The sequence below is a fragment of the Lytechinus pictus genome, chromosome 18 (assembly GCF_037042905.1).
Source record: "Lytechinus pictus isolate F3 Inbred chromosome 18, Lp3.0, whole genome shotgun sequence".
NCBI lineage: Eukaryota > Metazoa > Echinodermata > Echinoidea > Temnopleuroida > Toxopneustidae > Lytechinus > Lytechinus pictus.
The window spans coordinates 14,459,181-14,478,908 of record NC_087262.1 but is presented as its reverse complement, the minus strand read 5'-3'; the positions used below and the strand labels follow the sequence as shown (position 1 = coordinate 14,478,908).

General features: G+C 37.9%; 1 protein-coding gene across 4 annotated transcripts in view; it reads right to left on the bottom strand.

The window, feature by feature from the left end:
• Positions 1-1,169: 1,169 nt before the first annotated feature.
• The window catches only part of LOC129281448 (putative mediator of RNA polymerase II transcription subunit 26), a 64,232-nt gene continuing 45,673 nt past the window's right edge, over positions 1,170-19,728 (bottom strand). For 2 of the 4 annotated variants that reach the window (XM_064112753.1, XM_054917824.2), the window contains 3 exons: positions 17,546-18,532; positions 16,182-17,234; positions 9,983-15,870 (listed from right to left, as the gene is read on the bottom strand). In XM_064112753.1, coding sequence (XP_063968823.1) covers positions 14,941-15,870; positions 16,182-17,234; positions 17,546-18,532 — 2,970 coding nt within the window. In that variant the 3' untranslated portion in view covers positions 9,983-14,940. Of the gene's footprint in view, positions 3,989-9,982; positions 15,871-16,181; positions 17,235-17,545; positions 18,533-19,728 lie in introns of those variants that run through there. The other 2 variants (XM_064112754.1, XM_064112755.1) reach the window with 2 other exon arrangements.

Here is a 19,728-nt window from a genome sequence, read left to right as displayed (position 1 = left end):
GGATTCAAGAACACAGAAAATGTATTGTCAAATGACCTTCATGACAATGAACAACCAAGATGTCTTAGTCAAAATTTAGTGAATCAAAACAGCAGTTTTGTTCTGGACTATATACAGTGCGTCCCAAAAAAAACTATACACTTTTGAAATGGCTGCCAAATAAAAAATGTAGCACTTTGGGGAAAACAATATACCTATATGGAAAGCCTATAAAGTCAACTTTCAAATGACACCAAAAAGTTGGAAAACTATTCATGCTTGAGCGAGCACTGCCCACTTAAACAAAGGGTATGAAAATTAGGGTGGGCCGGAATTAGCTTTCCAATTTCTTTCAGGTTTTTTTGTTTGGTACTTGCAAAGTTGAGGGTTATTTGTGAATTAAAGATCAGATGTGATCAGTTTGTTGTTTGTGAAAATTTAACGCGTTATTAAATTGAAATTTAATGCATGAGTGATCATGATTTGCAAATTTTAGTGCAGCATTTTGTCTTTATCATGTGGATCTCAACAATGTGTTCATGAGAGTCAGGAGAAGAGGGGGGGGGGGGGGTAGGTGAAGCAAGGAGATATCACCTACTCCTCGGGTGAAGTACGTTGATGGGATAAAGGTCAACAGAACATTTAGCAACTCCTCCCTCCATCTCTACCCCCCCCCCCCCCACACTTCTCTCCTCCTGAGAGACTAAGCTTGGCTAGGCTGTACAGAAATTAGCCTTACAGTTTTTTTTAGAGGTTAGTCCTTTGGAGGTTACAAAGCTAAGGGTGTTATGCAATTTATGAGTGAGATACGTTTTGGTTTCTTAGGCAAATTTCATGAGTTACTAAATTGAAATGTAATGCATGACTGAACAGGAATTGTAATTTTAGTGTAGCATATTCATCTCGTGGACCTCAGAAGTGTGTTCGTGAGAGTCACTAATGTGATGGTACCTGTTACAAGCAACAGGGCGGGATATGCTAAGACTTGGTTAAAAGGGCATTCCTCTTTTGTTTGTCCTTTTACAAATTAAAAAAATCATATGTACCCTCCCCTCTCCACCTCCCACCCCCCCCCCTCTCTCTCTCTCTGTCTCACTTCCTGGATTGTAGCCTATTCAAAACTTAACTGCCGCCAAGTGACCGGTGGCTGAGTTTTTTTTATTGAATGATTACCAAGAAATTTAATGATTATGATGATTAATGAAGTAATTTATTGAAAAAACTGAATGTTTGATTGATCACATTGCACATTGAATGAGTTGATTTACTGATAAATTGTTGATTAAATGATCGATAGGAAAAAGTTGATGCCCCAATTCAGAATTAATAATCAAATCATCATTCTGCTCTGGACTTCACGCGTACATGACAATAGCCATCAGTCTCTCAACAGAAGGGGATGGCGGGAAAGAGGGAGGGGGTGGGAGCTGAATGTTCTGTTGACCCTTATTCCATTAACCTACTTCTCCCACTTAAGTCCTATCTCATCCCCTATTCTCCCGACTCCCATAAACACATTGCTGAGATCCACATGATAAAGTTGAAATGCTGCCCAAAAAGAGATCCAAATGATAAAGTTGAAATGCTGCCCAAAAAGTGTAATTTATGTTCACTCATGCATTAAAGTTAAATTTAATAATAAAAAAAAAATGCTTAAGCAACCAAAACTGGTCACGGTAGATCATTCATTTATCACAACGCCCTTAACTTTGCAAGTTCGAAAGGATTTGCCTCTCAAAAACTGACATAAATTGGAAGGCTAATTCCAGCCCACCCTAATTTTCATACCCTTTGTTTCAGTGGGCAGTGCTCGCTCAAGCATGAATAGTTTTCCAACTTTTTGGTGTCATTTGAAAGTTGACTTTAATGGCTTTCCATATATGTAAGTCTTTTTCCCCAAAGTGCTACATTTTTTTATTTGGCAGCCATTTCAAAAGTGTATAGTTTTTTTTGGGACGCACTGTAGACAAATAATATATTTGAAATTTCCCGTCGGCTCCAAAACGAACTGAGGACGAAACTGCTGTTCTTGTTCACCAATTTTCGACAAAGACCTCCCAGATGTTCTTTGTCATTTGACAGACATTATCAATACAATTATTGTGCTCTTGAATCTGTACCCATTGCAGTTGCGAGAACTCCCTGATAATAGTTTTCACTGATCCTATTGACTTGAAGAGGAGTAGGGGTAAGATCACCCGAGCCCTGTTACACAAAGCATAGTAATGATCATGGAACAATTTTTTATGACTGATTGCAATAACCACAATTTACAATCAAACATGAAAAAAAAGTCAAGTGTGCGAATTGTAAGTTTTGCGTGACAGGATCCTGGTGTTGTGTAAAATGCCTGCGATGTTGGCAGAAGGAAGAGATTTGGGAAAATGAGGAAGAGCATATGATGCAGTAGTTTATACAGCCTAATGGGTGAGAGTCATCATGTATGTTTCGGGTCTGCCACACAAGGTACAATGTCAGTGATTGGAACTTTTCCTTTCTCAGGGTTTTCTTTCACTACGAGGACGGTCTTCACGCCAAAGCGCACAGCTTGGTAGTGTCTGAAATTTCCCTTGTGCTTAATCAGATCCCAGATGAGCCATGAGTGCGAAGGATTGGTCTTCATGGAAGACATTGCCTCTACCACTAGAGCTTCACTAGAGTGTTTCCGCTCACAATGATCTTTAATTGCTGTAAGCGGTTTTTCACAGTAGAGACAATACATTTGGCTTTTCTTTGCTTTCACTGACTCAAACAATTTGCAGGGAATCAGAGCTGACTGTGTAGATGTGGCAGAAGCTCTGAGTTTTTTCAGTCTCTCTGATGATCTTTTATTCTTTGGTGGCCTCCTTTTTGTTTCTGGAAGGGATTTTGACCTTGAGATTCCACCTCTGTTTGTTTTCTGCAAAGGTACGATAGAACCTCTGACCCTCCGAATTCTCTTGGGAGAAGTCTCTTGACCTAATGCTTTGCATTCATAGTCTTTCAATGACTCTGACGATTTACAGGGAATCCTACTTGACTGTGTTGAACTTTTGAGTGCTTTGATTCTCTCCGACGATCTGCTACATGTATTCTTTGGTGGCTTCCTTTTTGTTCCTGGAAGGGATCTTGACCTTGCGGGTCCATCACTGGTTGTGCTCTTGCACTTACGTTTATGCTCCTGCAGGGAGGCTGCCTTGACATATGCAAAACAATATTCGCAAGGTACAAATTCATCGATAGGAATTTTATCTCCTTTGGCACACGTTTTTTTCACGATAAGATCGGTCTTTATACCATTGTGAACAGCTTGATTGTGAAGGAAATTCCCCCTCTTCCTAATCTGTTCCCATATGTATGCAGCGTGTAAAGGGTTGGTACTCTTGGAAGATATTGCTTCTGCAACAAGAAGTTCATCACAGTGTTTCCTTTCACAGTGCCGTTTGATATAACGTTGCTTCTCCTCGCAGTATAGACAATAATTGAATCGGCCAGAGGGTTCTACAAAAGGAGTATCATTGGCTGCACGTTCATCATAAATCATGGCTGGAGGGTGATCAGTCTTGGATGAGGCAGTGGGATGACTGGATGGACTGATATCTCCATTGTCTGATGCCAATGAAACTGTTTGGCTTGAATTGGCTTGATCTTCAATAGGAGTTGGTGGTTGGTTGGAGTGGTCCATGGATAGAGCATGACCAACCTTGGCTAGAGGGTGACTATCAGTCATTGTTGAAGTTGTGAGATTGGATGGAATGATATCTAGATCCGATGCCGATGAAACTGTAGCATTTGCTCCATCTTCACGAGAAGAAGGTTGGTAGGAGGTGTCCACGAATAGAGTATGACTACCATTGGCTGAAAGATGACTATCAGTTGTGGCTGAAAGAGTTTCAGTCATAGCTGAGGATGTGAGATTGCATGGAATGATTTTTTGATAGTCCAGTGCCAATGAAACGGTTGTTTGGCTTGAATTCGCTTGATCTTCACTAGTAGATTGATGGTTAGAAGATTCCCCAACTGATGATGTCTAGGAAAAAGGAATAATAACAGAAATAATGCATTTCTTAATTTGGTTAAAGAAAAACAAGACTTCAGTTGAGTTGCCCTGCAATAGAAACACAAAACAAGCATATCGACAATGAAAAATTGGTGCAGTATGCAGATAAATGAGGGAACATCAGACACTTTTTTTACAGGACATTACAAGATTCTTTTCAATATAATCACAGGTGACAATATACCTTATTCATAAAGATCATCTTTGTTTTAAATCAAATTGCAATAATCATTTTTTGTGTGCTTTTGTCATGGGCAGATTGACTGTCCATCATCATTTATGATGGCAGACAGTCAAGTGTCCAGAATGTTAAGACATCTCATCACATCTACTCTCCAATGGTCAGCCACTCATTGTTAGCTAGGTCTTATCAACTCATCTAAAACTCATCTGCTCTCAACTCAACCACTCATGGCTGCCAGCTAGGTATATTATCCACTCATCTTAACTTATTTATCTACTCTCCTCTGCTCATCAACTCAATGCTGCCTGGACTTCTCCACTCATCTCATGTAGACTCCACTGCTCAACCACTCATTGCTGTCAGCTAGGTATTATCAACTCATCTAAAACTCATCTACTCTCAACCGGTCAACCACTCATGGCTGCCAGCTAGGTATTATCAACTCATCTTAACTTATTTATCTACTCTCCTCTGCTCATCATCTCAGTGCTGCCAGGACTTCTCCACTCATCTCATGTAGACTCCACTGCTCAACCACTCATTGCTGCCAGCTAGGTCTTATCAACTCATCTACTCTCAACTGGTCAGCCACTCATTGCTGCCAGCTAGGTATTATCCACTCATTCTACTCTCCTTTGCTCATCGACTCAATGCTGCCAGGACTTCTTGACACATCTCAAATCATGTATACTCCATTGCTCAACCACTCATTGCTGCCAGCTAGGTCTTATCAACTCATCTCAAACTCATCTACTCTCAACTGGTCAGCCATTCATGGCTGCCAGCTAGGTATTATCCACTCATTCTCCTCTCCTCCGAACATCGACTCAATGCTGCCAGGACTTCTCGACTCATCTCATGTAGACTCCACTGCTCAACCACTCATTGCTGCCAGCTAGGTCTTATCAACTCATCTACTCTCAACTGGTCAGCCACTCATGGCTGCCAGCTAGGTAATATCCACTCATTCTACTCTCCTTTGCTCATCGACTCAATGCTGCCAGGACTTCTTGACTCATCTCAAGTCCTCTTATGTAGACTTCACTGCTCTACCACTCATTGCTGCCAGCTAGGTCTTATCAACTCATCTACTCTCAACTGGTCAGACAATCATTGCTGCCAGCTAGGTATTATCCACTCATTCTACTCTCCTTTGCTCATCGACTCAATGCTGCCAGGACTTCTTGACTCATCTCAACTCATCTCATGTATAGTCCATTGCTCAACCACTCATTGCTGCCAGCTAGGTCTTATCAACCCATCTCAAACTCATCTACTCTCAACTGGTCAGCCATTCATGGCTGCCAGCTTGGTATTATCCACTCATTCTCCTCTCCTCCACACATCGACTCAATGCTGCCAGGACTTCTTGACTCATCTCAAGTAGACTCCACTGCTCAACCACTCATTGCTGCCAGCTAGGTCTTATCAACTCATCTCAAACTCATCTACTCTCAACTGGTTAGCCACTCATGGCTGCCAGCTAGGTATTATCCACTCATTCTACTCTCCTTTGCTCATCGACTCAATGATGCCAAGACTTCTTGACTCATCTCAACTCATTTCATGTATACTCCATTGCTCAACCACTCATTGCTGCCAGTTATTTAATTAATTGAATTTTGCATAATTTCATAAACAATTATTTGCACATCCTGGTCAGTTTGCAAAATGATGGAACCAATGACATCAAAAAATGAAGCATGTTACTATTTTGCGAAAAATAAGCAAAATTTTAGTATGTCATAAATTTCTTATTTTCATTCAATATTGACGAAATTTTCAGCATGTCTATTTGATTTTCTCTTTTTATTCAAATCAACTTGTTTTTGAGGTGGAATTTACCTAAACAACTCCCCCTTATCTCCTGAAAGATTACACATACCTTTCACTCTCACCTATCTCTTTCTCACTATTCTATTTCCATTTCTATTACTTCAGGACTAATATGGTGAACCGTAAGCCTATGAAACATTTTTGAAATATCAAAGATATAATCCAGAGTCCCATCACACAAAGGTTAGCGATTAATTGTACATTGTTGTCAATGAAATCAATTGTTTAAAAATGTTATATGATGATTGCTAAGCCTCGTGTTACGGGCCCAAGGACTGTTTATATTTTCTTTGCATCATATCCTTAGATTGTTTCCAATGTAACAAAAGAACACAAGGTAACAAGACTTGGTTTTTTTAGGTTATTTAACTCATTCCGTTGATTTACCAAATCCTGACTCAACTTTCTCATGATTCACAAATAGCTTCCTTGACTTACCAACTCATTCCCTCAAATTGTAAGTAGTCCCCATAACATATGACTCAATCAATCCACTTACTAAGTTGGTCTCTTAACTTACCAACTGATTCCCTTGACTTACAAACTCATTTCCTCAACTCATGGTGGATTGGAGTCTTCTTGTGGGAGTGAATGAGTTATCAAGATGAGGGAACGAGTTGATAAGTCGATGAAATAAGATAAGGGAATGAGTTGGAAGCATAGGGAATGAGTAGGTAAGTTGAGGTAACAAGATTAAGTATAGCGAACAAGATGATAACTTGAGGTAACAAGAGACTAGCAGAGGGGAGGAGTTAGTAAGCTGACATAACAATATAGTATGTATAGAGAATGAGTTGGTTAATCAAGGTAACAAGTGTAGGGAATGAGTTGGTCAGTCAAGGTAACAAGAAAGTATAGGGAATGAGTTGGTAAGTTGAGGTAACAAGAAAGTAAAGGGAATAAGTTGAGGTAACAAGAAAGTAAAGGGAATGAGATGGTAAGTTGAGGTACTAACAAGAACGTAAAGGGAATAAGTTGGTAAGTTGAGGTAACAAGAAAGTAAAGGGAATAAGTTGGTAAGCTGAGGTAACAAGAAAGTATAGGAATAAGTTGGTAAGTTGAGGTAACAAAAAAAGTAAAGGGAATAAGTTGGTAAGTTGAGGTAACAAGAAAGTAAAGGGAATAAGTTGGTAAGTTGAGGTAACGAGAAAGTAAAGGGAATAAGTTGGTAAGTTGAGGTAACAAAAAAGTAAATGGAATAAGTTGGTAAGTTGAGGTAACAAAAAAGTAAAGGGAATGAGTTGGTAAGTTGAGGTAACAAGATAAGTAAAGGGTATGAGTTGATAAGTTGAGGTAAAAGCAACAAGATAGTAAGTATAGGGAATAAGCTGGTAAGTTGAGGAAACAAGGTAGTAAGCAAGTCAATACTTTGACATAACAAGATAGTATTATACATGTAGGGAATGAGTTGGTTAGTCAAGGTAACAAGAAAGTAGTAAGTATTGGGAATTAGTTTGCAAGTTGAGGTAACAAGATAGTAAATATAAGGAATGAGGTGGTAAGTTGAAGTAACAAGATAGTAAGTCTAGGGGGAATGAGGTGGTAAGTTGAAGTAACAAGATAGTAAGTCTAGGGGGAATGAGGTGGTAAGTTGAAGTAACAAGATAGTAAGTATAGGGAATGAGTTGATAAGTTAAAGTAATAAGATAGTATGCATTGGGAATGAGTTGGTAAGTTGACAGTAAGTATAGGGAACCAGTTGGTAAATTGTGGTACCAAGATTGTATTTATGGGGAACCAGTTGATATAAAGTTGAGGTAACAAGATACTAAGTATAGGGAAGGAGTTAATAAGTTGAGGATATGATGCATAAGAAACAAGTTGGTAATTTGAGGTACAACTCACTCAAACCCTCTATCAAACCATTCATTAACATGCTTTAAGAAGTTTAATAATTCTCTTAAGCATTTCACATAAGGAACACATACACAAAAATTATACAACATATTACAATACACACGCCTGGGTCCTGTAAAACAAAGCTTAGTGATTGATCGTACAACTGATTTTCATAATTAACTGTAAATTATGATCAATTAAAACAATCGTAAATGTGTCCTGTGATCGAAAGCTCAGTTTTGTGTTAGGAGCCCATTCACAGACATGTCATGTCTTTGAAATGCCAAAATAAACAGTGAAATACACCCAAAGATGATTCAAAACAAAATAAGAAGTCATAATTCATACATGTTTGTATCCATTCAAAAAATTTATTTAAAAAAAGCCATGGAAATATGTGACATAAAATATGTTAACTTGTAAGAGAGTTATACGTATCCATATCAATATGCAGACAATTTATATTTTTTTCTTCAAGTATTCCAAGAGGTTATTTCACATAGAATAAAGATTGATTTCGTGTCATGCTTATCACTCAAACTTGCACTTCAGGGCCCCGTCTTACAAAGAGTTACGATTTATCCGATCAATTGTAACTCTATGGAAGTCCATCAGTGTCTTAATTTTTTCTCCAGGATATTTGCACAATGTCCTTTTTAAACAAAGAGAAGTATAGTGAATTTTCTAGAAAACAAAGAATGCATGAAATATGCATCATAGCTATAAAATATTTTGAACAAACATGCATATAAGATGTTGACATTGCTGGCGGTCCATAGTTGCAATTGATCAGATCAATTGTAACTCTTTGTAAGACAGGGCCTTGGTGTGTATTGCATAATAAGTTTAGTCAGTGATTTTCACTGACTAATTTGCTCTCGGCCAATCAGGTGCAAGGATTAGCAGTAGCTTATAACAATAGTCAGTGAAAACCACTGACTACTTGCTTTGTGAAATACTCTTTTGGGCTAGAATCCGTCAGTATTGTGCTCTATCTTTGCTGCACTTCTCTGAAAAGGTCTATCTCTACTCTGCTTCTGAAAGAATGACAGAAAATACAAGATAATGATAAAAAATCTGATGAGCCCTTTGTTATAAGCAGTACATACATGATCATATCTACATACATCATATATGCATGAATTCCAAACCAATATGGTTCACAAAAATATGTTTGAGGTAGCGAGTTCGATGAAACGGCAGATTCGTAATTTATATCTGTTTGTACACAAAAACTAATGTTGCAAACTCATCGATAAAGCTTTTTCTAATTGATCTTTTACCTTACTAAAGACATCTATGTGTAGAGGAGAAGTTTCTTGTTCTTTTGATACCATTTATTTGACTATAATCTCTGGAGAAGTGGAAAATTTGGAGTTTTGAAATCTGTTCACTTAGGAACACTACGCGATTGTGTATTCACTGGAGGCCGCCATTTTGTTCAAAATTTCTGACTGACCTCTGCACTCTGATACTACTTCCGGGGCATCAAACTTGCATAAGGCCGTTGTCGACGGTGATTATACGCTACGGGAGATTCTAAGCTTTTATTTGATACCAAGACTGTCGAGGTTTAGAGCATTTTTCCTGGTGTTCAAAGTCAGAGAACAGTAAGTCTTATTTTTTGCCTATACTTTCAGGTATTTTCTTGATAAAAAACATGTAAAAAGAGCATGAAGGAGGGGGAGAAACCTAGTAGAAACCCATATTTTCGGAAAGTTTGAAGTGTTCTGAATGTAATGGTATACAATGTTAATGCATTCATACAATCGCATACGCTTGAAAAAAAAAGGCACACATGGTCATGGAAAATGAGGAATCTCGTCGACCTCGTTTTGACTCATTACGTTCTGTAATGGCATAGATTTTTTTTAGTTTGTCTTTTATTTAGGATATATGTTGCCTAGTGATATTTCTATTGTTGAAATTCATTGTAAATTTGTGTTGTAAATGTGATATTTCTGGGGAGTGGGGGCAATTGTTACCAAAATTATATTCAAATATAAATATAGGCCTATATATATATATATATATATATAATATATTATGTCATTCACTTCAATGTTATTCAAGTTTATTGTGTCAATTTTTTTATTCTCTTTGTTCCTTTATTACAGAAATAATGTAGTCTATTATTATTATGATTAGGCCCTATTATCATTATCCTTAATATTAATCATTATTAGGATAATATTTTGTTATTATTGTCATCGGTAGTATATGAAAAAAATATTACTACTGTTACAACATTTGAAAGGGGTCGCATCTTTTAGCTCGTATGCCTTTATTTAGTTTCATCAGGAATGCCTGCTTCTTGATTATAATTCAAAGTGTGCTATTTTGTAGATTTCACCATATGTTTCAAACGTATTCTCTTTCTACCCTTTTTACCCCTTACTTTGCATTGAAAAAAATTCAATTGGAACCCAAACAAGTTTTGAGTCTGCTATCATGTCTTTCGCTTTTAAATCTATGATAAATCCACTAGTCCATTCAAACAGAAGGCATAGACTGTACTTTGTTTCACAAACTTTCAGTGATTCTCAAGGGAAAACAGCACTTCTCAGTGCAGTTGCTTCACATAAGACTGCAAAAAAAGATGAAAGGTATGTTATGAGAGAATTTTTATTCTCACTGGACACAGCATTGTCTGATCGAACTTTTGAATACAAAGAAGAGACGACAGTAGAACATACAGGTTATTCTTTTGCAATCAGTATGTTACTTACAAGATTCTCTGATGAACCTGCGACACCTGAGTACCAGGCATTTGAAGACATCATGCTGACCTGCGTATCTATGTAATTAGATGAATTCTGATGAATATAGAAAACTTGAAACAAAATGAAAAATAAAACAGTACTAGAACTCATAACTACCAAAGGTCAAAATGCATCATTGGAAATATTAATGGCATCACATACCATCCCAGTTCACCAAAGACCCTCAAAAACTGCATACAGGAAAAAGTTACAGAACTTTATGAAAACATATAAGTTTCGAAAGAGCGAGAAACGTGATGGAGGCCCACAAGCCAACACTTTTTTAGAAGGGGATTTTTTACTTCCCATGAAAGCCTGTCGAACGGAGCACACAGTGCAAACATCACCGGCAGTGCCAACATCAACAGCAGTGCCAACATCAACAGCAGTGCCAACATCCACAGCAGTGCAAAGAGAAGTAGTGTCACCTGCAATACAGACAAGGTCCAGAACATTACGCAAGAAAATACCCTATTCAGAGCTAAGACAAGATAATTTGTCGTTAAAACAGAAAATAAGAGATAAAGATGGAGAACTTAAAAGGATAAGGTCAAGGCTGAAATACTTCAAAGGCAAATCATCCAAAATCCAGAAGAAACTTGTAAATTCTGGCAGAAATCGAAGAAAATCAGGCAGAAATCAAATGATGAAAATACAAAGATAAAAGAAAATTTGGCACAAATGGAAAGTAAAAAGAAAGATTTGATTGATGAAAATTTGTGGCTAAGAGAAATGGTCAATGATGATCTCCCAATTAGGACAGTAATGGTCACTATTCTTTAGAATTTAAGGAATGTGTGCTCTCTCTTTTAAACCATAATGTCCAATATAGCCAGATCGGAAAAGTAATTACTTCAGTCTTGAACCTAGCGAGGCTCAAAACAAACGAGCTGCCTAGTAAAAGTACCATTCACGAATGGAACTTAATGAGACTTATAGTGGCACAACAACAATTGGCTGAAGAGTTACCAGGGAAAAAGAATCTAGGACTTCTTAGTGATGAAACATCCAAGTATGGACAGAAGTTTGAGGGTTACCATGTCAGTGACAGTGAAGGTAAACTGTGGGTCCTGGGAATAAGAGACATTGCGTCCAAGGCAGGACAAGATGTCCTCAATAAATTTAAATACATACTTGAAAATATCGAAGAAGTTTCTTTGAGTGCAAATGACTCAACTAAGAAGATTCTGCTGAATACATCTTCTACCATGTCAGACAGAGCAAGTACCCAGCAGAAGTTCAATCATTTGTTAGAAGAATATCGCAAGGAAATTCTCCCACAGACTGTTGAAAATTATGACTTGCTTTCTGAGAATGAGAAGTTGTCATTGGGAAAGTTATGTAACTTCTTTTGTGGTCTACATGCACTTGTCCACTTGGCTGAGGTATCATCAGCATCCCTTTGTGAAACTCAACGCGGGTTTTTCGCTGAAGAAGCACCTGTCTTTGACAAGTCATTCAGGAAATCAACAGAATCTGGCACAACCAGGTCTGCAAAGCGATATCGCGGGGTGGTGATGAGAAGTCTGGCTGCCATGGTAGATTTTTGGAATATGCCAGGGCATGGTTGAAGAGTGAAGGATACAACAAAGTTCCACTTGAGCAGTTCCGCGGAAATAGATTTAACATACTCTTTCAAAATGCAGGAGGGGTGTTTTTTCTCACGAAGAACTCACCATTTTCTTAGACAGTAACGCAGACAATAAGCTTCTCAAGGCTGTTCTTTATGATCTCAAGGTGGAAGAATACTTAGCAGGATGCAAAGCACCTGGATTGGTGTCGTACTTAGTCACGATGCCCTTATGGAGCTCGATAGAGGATACAGAGATCCATCTCATGGACATTGGAGAGTGATATCAAACCATCATTGACTTCATCCCACATGTTAGTGAGCATGTCAGAAATTTCATGGAAGGGTCATTGAGACTTCTATTTGCTGAACAACACTCATTGGATAGTGACGCAATCTTCAAAGCTCTCATCAATGAAACACAGTTTGAAGATAAGACTGAAGTTGTGTTATCAAATATGCTGGTAGCTATGGCAACTCTTCTAAAGAGAATATTTGCAGATCACCTAGATGGTGGACGGTGGCATGGTGCAAGCGAGGAGGAACGTGAAAGAGCAAAAGGTCTTCCCAAACACAATAAGTTTTCTGAAAGTGTGTTCGGACATCTTGAAAGGCTGCTGAAGGAAAAACCAAATCTATCAACAGTTGCGGCAGAGGCCTACATTATGTTCTCACACAATAAGACACTTGCCTGGTTGAAGGGAAAGACTGAATCTGAAAAGGCACGACTCTTCTCTAAGGTTAGCAGAAATGTAGCTAAGCTTTGGAAAGCTTTCAGAGACAAAAGCAGATACAACAGAGTCGTAGAATTGCAGTAGCAGAAAAAATGAAAGCTGCCGAGGAAGCAAAGGCAAAAGTTATCAAGCGGAAAGAGAAATTAACAGAAAACATTGTCCATTGGGGCCTGTGACAAACGGAGCAACGTGTAGATGATGCCTTAAGTTTGCTCAAGACTAAATCAAACAAGATGGAAGCTCTGAAAGCACAGCTGAATTTTCGTAAAGAAGTGCTAGAACAAAAACCACTAGACAGTGCTCTCAAAGATGTATATACCTTTTCCAAGAAAGATGGAAGAGGAAACCATGTGAATTTGGACCATGGACAGCTCACTGAAAACTTGAAACTCCTTATTAAGAATTCATATACCAAAGAAGTAGGTCCACAGGGTGGTCAAGGTGATGAAAGTGTACCAATCCTAGTAGGAAAGAGGATTCGTCACAGATTTGAGTCTGATGGAAAAGAGGGATATTACACTGGAAATCTCTTTAAATTATCTTTCCAATGATACCAAATTTATGGGGGTGCTGTACAAAAATCAAAAACTCACCAAACTCCCTATTTGAGGAAGAATTCAATTAGGATGAGGTAGATGTTTTCATATTCAGAAGTGAAAAGTTACTCTAACTTTGGGATATTTTTTTGGTATTAAAATAAGCAATTGTTGGCATGATACAAAGAGAAACCTTGAGTTTTTTTTTTTTTCAAGAGGACAACACCGAATAACAACTTCACTGATTGATTTTTTTCCTCTCCTTCTACGACTATTCCACATTCTTTATCATCGTCTATTACCAATTGCTCACACGTTTAACACTTTATGCATTCTAATGGAAGAAGCTCTCCCCCCCCTTTCCTTCCTTTTCCCCAAATTCACAATTTTGACTTGCCCTTTTGATCTTTCATATTCCTATCATATTTTGGAACAAATAATAATTTTTGTAATAGTTGGCAGCTCTAGTCGTGCAAAAGAGAGCAAAGAATATTTGTCAAAGGAGCAACCTCTCCCTAAAGGAACTGTTGCTGCGCTAGTGCCATGAGCGTCTCTGGACGGTGTGCTTGCTCAATAAGATATCACTATTATTATTATTATTATTTACAACCAAGAAATTATAGCATTTGATGCATTAATGTTGAAGTGTGCTCATTCAACCATGACATAAACAGTGAACAGAGTCGCACTCTGAATTCCCAGTTGCCTGCGGTATAAAAGTCATCACCACATCGGTCAAACCATGCTAAGAGGATGCATGCTAAGTCTGTATTTATAAATAAAATTACGCATTATGTATCATGTGCATGTCAGCATTTATACAAGACTCTGAAGTCTTATTCATGAAACATCCTGCAAGATCTAAAGACCACCCACAGGAGACTAAACGTTTGGTTATATGAGCAGAGGCCAGTAACACAAAGCTTAGCAATTATCGTAGAACATTTTTAAGATTGACTACAATGTACAATTAATCATGAAAATCAAGCGTACAATTAATTGCTAACCTTTGTGTCAGGGAATAATTTTCCTGGTATTGCATCACAATTTGCTCCACATTTTTGAAAGACTGCTATGCATAAAGTCTTTTGTATAGCATATTTTTACATAGGACTGTACATTACTTAGTTGAGAGCTTTTCTCTTATGACCAAAAATGCTATTCAAATTTGTAAAACAAAATAATTCCCCTAGTGTTATGGGACCAAGATCAACTTGAAAAACTTCCATGCATTCAAAGGGAAAACAAGTTTGTGATCTTTATTGACGGGTAGTAATTTCTATACAGATCTTTGCTAAAGCAGGAATGATTGTTACCGTATGTGACTTCTTACCTCCTTTGTTTTCTATTTCCCTTCACTGATGACCATGAATCATTGCAAGGATGAATATCCTTGGCACACCTTCTCATGACTATGAATATTTTGTTTAGAATAAAAGCCTTGACACATTCCACAAATGGTCAGTTCTGTAGTTTTCTTTCCTCTCCTCTCCATTTCATACGCTGTTTCTCTTTCTCTTTAATCGTGTTGGACAGGAAAATGCCTTCTTGTCTAAAGAGGGAGAATGCTTTGGCCTGCTCCTCTTTGGGTAGCTTCATAGCTTCTTTCACTCTTTTATCATTTTTATGTACTGCACGTATATGCCTCTTAAGTGTAGCTCCACACCGCTTACAACAAAATGGACACATTCGGTTTGGTTTCCTGTAGACAGCATTCTTCTGGTTTGAACTGATTTGTGCAGGCCCTGGTGTGTCGGACTCCGTATCATCCGAGAGATCTATTAGTTCTGGCATTTCCACCTTCCTTGGATGTTCTAGAGACATTTTAGGAGACCCAAGAGAAACAGATCTACTAGAAAAGTGCTTGATGGATTGTGGTTCAAATGAGTTATTTGAAGTAGAAGGAGCTGTAATTTCTGAAATTGGCATCGTATGAAGAACATCATCATTTGATGATTGACAAGATTCTTGATACGATTCAGATCCAACAGAATGATACTGAATTGATCCTGGTGCGAGTGACTCTTGGAAAATAGAGGGATCTATCAGTTCTGACATTTCCACCATGACTGGATGTCCATGTGGCATTTCAGGAGAACCTGATGAAGCAAATCTCTTAGAATAGTGCTTCCCAGACCTTGATCTGGCCAAGTCATTTGAAGATGAAGGAACTGGATCTACAGATCTAATAGAATACTGCTGAATGGGAACTGTTCCACTTGACTGGTTGTAAGTAGAAGGAATCATCAGTTCTTGCATTGTCAGCCTTTGTGGAACGTCATCTTTTGACAATACAGGTAAACTTGACAGCGATCGCCTTGAGCAGAAAGGAGATAAGGATGATTCTTCATGCAGCGCATCTTCATTCGTTGCCTTCTTTGATGTGGGAATCTGTAAATGATATGGGTCAAAGGAAAGATCAATAAGTGACCGATGAAATATATATTAAAAAGATCAAAACACCTATCATGATAGACATCACATCAAATTTACCACATGCACAAGCTACAGAACAAGTCGTACTATATTGGAAATGTGTAATACTGTCAGTCCCAGACCTTGTAACAAAATTATACCTTCCAGGTAGTATTCGGTTAACAACTTGAAGGGCAGAAAGATCAACAATCTTCATCTTTCAAACAGTCAGGGAAAACTAACAAAGCTTGAAAATAAAAAAGATTTTCTAAATCTGGAATTCTTACCAGTCTTTTAGTTTTCCTGTTCCCAAACCTGTTGATCAAGGTTGATGGTCCTTTGCAGTACTTCTTATGTATCCAAAGAGTTTGTTTTGAATAAAAGCCTTGGCAGATTCCACAAATGGTACGTTTGTCAGATTTCCTTCCTCGCCCCTCCCTTCTATAGGCTTTATGTTTTTCTTTCACTTTATCTGTTTTTGAAAGGGAAATGCCTTCTTTTCTAAAAATGGAAAATGCTATGGCCTGCTCCTTCCTGGGAAGCTTAAGAGCTTCTTTCACTCTTTCATCATTTTTATGTACTGCACGTATATGCCTCTTAAGTGTAGCTCCACACCCCTTACAACAAAATGGACAGATTCGGTTTGGTTTCCTGTAGACAGCATTCTTTTGGTTTGAACTGATCTGTGCAGGCACTAGCGTGTCGGACTCCGTATCATCCGAGAGATCTATTACTTCTGGCATTTCCACCTTACTTGGATGTTCTAGAGACATTTTAGGAGACCCATGAGAAACAGATCTACTAGAAAAGCGCTTGATGGATCGTGGTTCAAATGGATTATTTGAAGTAGAAGGAGCTGTAATTTCTGAAATTGCCATCGTATGAAGAACATCATCATTTGATGATTGAGAAGAACCTTGATACGATTCAGATCCAACAGAATGATACTGAATTGATCCTGGTGCAAGTGTCTCTTGGGAAATAGAGGGATCTATCAGTTCTGACATTTCCACCATGACTGGATGTCCATGTGGCATTTCAGGAGAACCTGATGAAGCAAATCTCTTAGAACAGTGCTTCCAAGACCTCGATCTGGCCAAGTCATTTGAAGATGAAGGAACTGGATCTACAGATCCAATAGAATACTGCTGAATGGGAAATAATCCACTTGACTGGTTGGAAGTAAAAGGAATCATCAGTTCCTGCATTGGCAGCCTTTGTGGAACGTCGTCTATTGACAATTTAGGTAAACTTGACAGCGATCCCCTTGAGCAGAAAGGAGATAAGGATGATTCTTCATGCAGCGCATCTTCATTCGTTGCCTTCTTTGATGTGGGAATCTGTAAATGATATAGGTCAAAGGAAAGATCAATAAGTGACCGATGAAAAATATATTAAAAAGATCAAAACACCTATCATGATAGACATCACATCAAATTTACCACAGGCACAAGCTATAGAACAAGTCGTCCTATATTGGAAGTGTGTTATACTGTCAGTCCCAGACTTTGTAACAAAATTATACCTTCTAGGTAGTATTCAGTTAACAACTTGAAGGGCAGAAAGATTAACAATCTTCATCTTTCAAACAGATAGGGAAAACTAACAAAGCTTGAAAATAAAAAAGATTTTCTAAATCTGGAATTCTTACCTGTCTTTTAGTTTTCCTGTTCCCAAACCTGCTGATCAAGGTTGATGGTCCTTTGCAGTACTTCTTATGTATCCAAAGAGTTTGTTTTGAATAAAAGCCTTGGCAGATTCCACAAATGATAAGTTTGTCAGATTTCCTGCCTCGCCTCTCCCTTCTATAGGCCGGATGTTTTTTATTCACTTTATCTGTTTTTGAAAGGGAAATGCCTTCTTTTCTAAAAATGGAAAATGCTATGGCCTGCTCCTTCCTGGGAAGCTTAAGAGCTTCTTTCACTCTTTCATCATTTTTATGTACTGCACGTATATGCCTCTTAAGTGTAGCTCCACACCGCTTACAACAAAATGGACACATTCTGTTTGGTTTCTTGTAGACAACATTCTTTTGGTTTGAAGGGATCCGTGCAGGCCCCGGTGTGTCCGAATCTTTACCATCAGTAAGATCTATTATTTCTGGCATTTCCACTTTATGTGGATGTTCTATAGTCATTTCAGGAGATCTTTGAGAAACAGATCCACTAGAGTAGCATTTGATAGACACTGCTCTGACTGAATCACTTGAAGCAGAAGGACCTGACGGTTCAGATATTTGCACCTTACAAAGATCATCACTTAAGTTTGAAGATCCTAGATATGGTCCAGATCCAACAGAATAGCAATTAATGGATTGTGGTTCGAATGAATTGTTTGAAGTAGAAGTATCTGTCAGGTCAGGAATCATCATCCTACAAAGAACATCATCATTTGATGAATTAGAAGATTCTGGATGTGATACAGATCCACCAGCCTGCAGTTGAAATGATCCTGATGCAAGTGACCTTTGGGAAATCATGGGAACAGTTGGTCCCGGCATTCTTAGCTTTTTTAGCACAACAGATGACGATTTAGAAGATCCCAGCGGTGATACTATTCCACTTGATCGGTCAGCTGAGAAAGCCACTTTATCCATGAATATGTCTTCCATGTTCCTTGCCTGGCTCGAGGTGTGAATCTGTTGATAATTGGGAGAAAAAAAACCTATGAGATATCCTGTTTATGATTTTGAAATAAAGAAAAAGGACCATGATAACACAACCATGCTGGAATGACATGGTGCGTTCACAGTGTGGAACATGATGTGAAATCGTCTCCATAAGTATTTGAACGATACAGTGTTAATCACATCTTCATAGAATTCACATTGTGAACACACTGTAAACGCTCACTGTAGAGATTTCTACAGTGTGGATCATATCCTCACTTCACTTGGTTAGCGCACTATAATACTGTGCTTATTTCAGCAGGATAATTAAAACGGTAAAATGACACAAGACAAAACTCTCCAAAGTAATTCATTGGTGTAGGAGCAGTTTTAACTTTGAAACATGAAAATGTTACATGGTTTCTCATTCTTTTGAAGGTCTTTCTGTTAGTTTTACTGAATTGAAAAAATCTGATGAATCTAATGTTCAGACACCAAGTAATATAATTTTTTCGTAGAATAATGAAAAGACGCATAAGACTCTAATCTCAATCAAGTGAACAAATCATCTTTAATCAATACTTGACTCATCTTGTAGTTCTGCCCACTTATCAAAATTGTATATTTCCCTTGAAAGGTGCAAGAGACAACGTATTTAAGTGGTCTGTGTTTCAATAAATTTGAATAAAAGAACACTATATGGTGATCGATTGATTAGAGATGTCAAATTATCAATGAAACTACATGTCTGTGATGTACCCCAAGGATCCGTTTTAGGTCAACTCTTGTTCCTTGTTTGAAATGTTGAAAACGATACATGTGACATTACTTTTCAACAATCTGTAACATGTTATTGAATCCATAGTGACACCAAACAAAATGGTTTTATTTTTTCCACACATCTTAGGAAAGAAATCCCTCAATAATATTCATCTCTCTACCATAACTCACACACTACCCATAATATCACACAAGAATGTTTCTGGGAAATAAAAAGTTGTCCAAACTCACCCCATTGTGCAAGTCAAACAAACTCACAGTGCTGATTTTCAAGGTTATATATTTTCTTTCAGTATCTCAACCCTCAATATTACAACAGGAGGATGGCAAAATAAAAAAAGACAATGAAAATATTGATTTCAGCTCTCCTGGTGTATTGTTTAATAATAAATATTCAAATGTGAATAGAATGATGTACATCATCAAAGTTTGAAGTGTATACTACA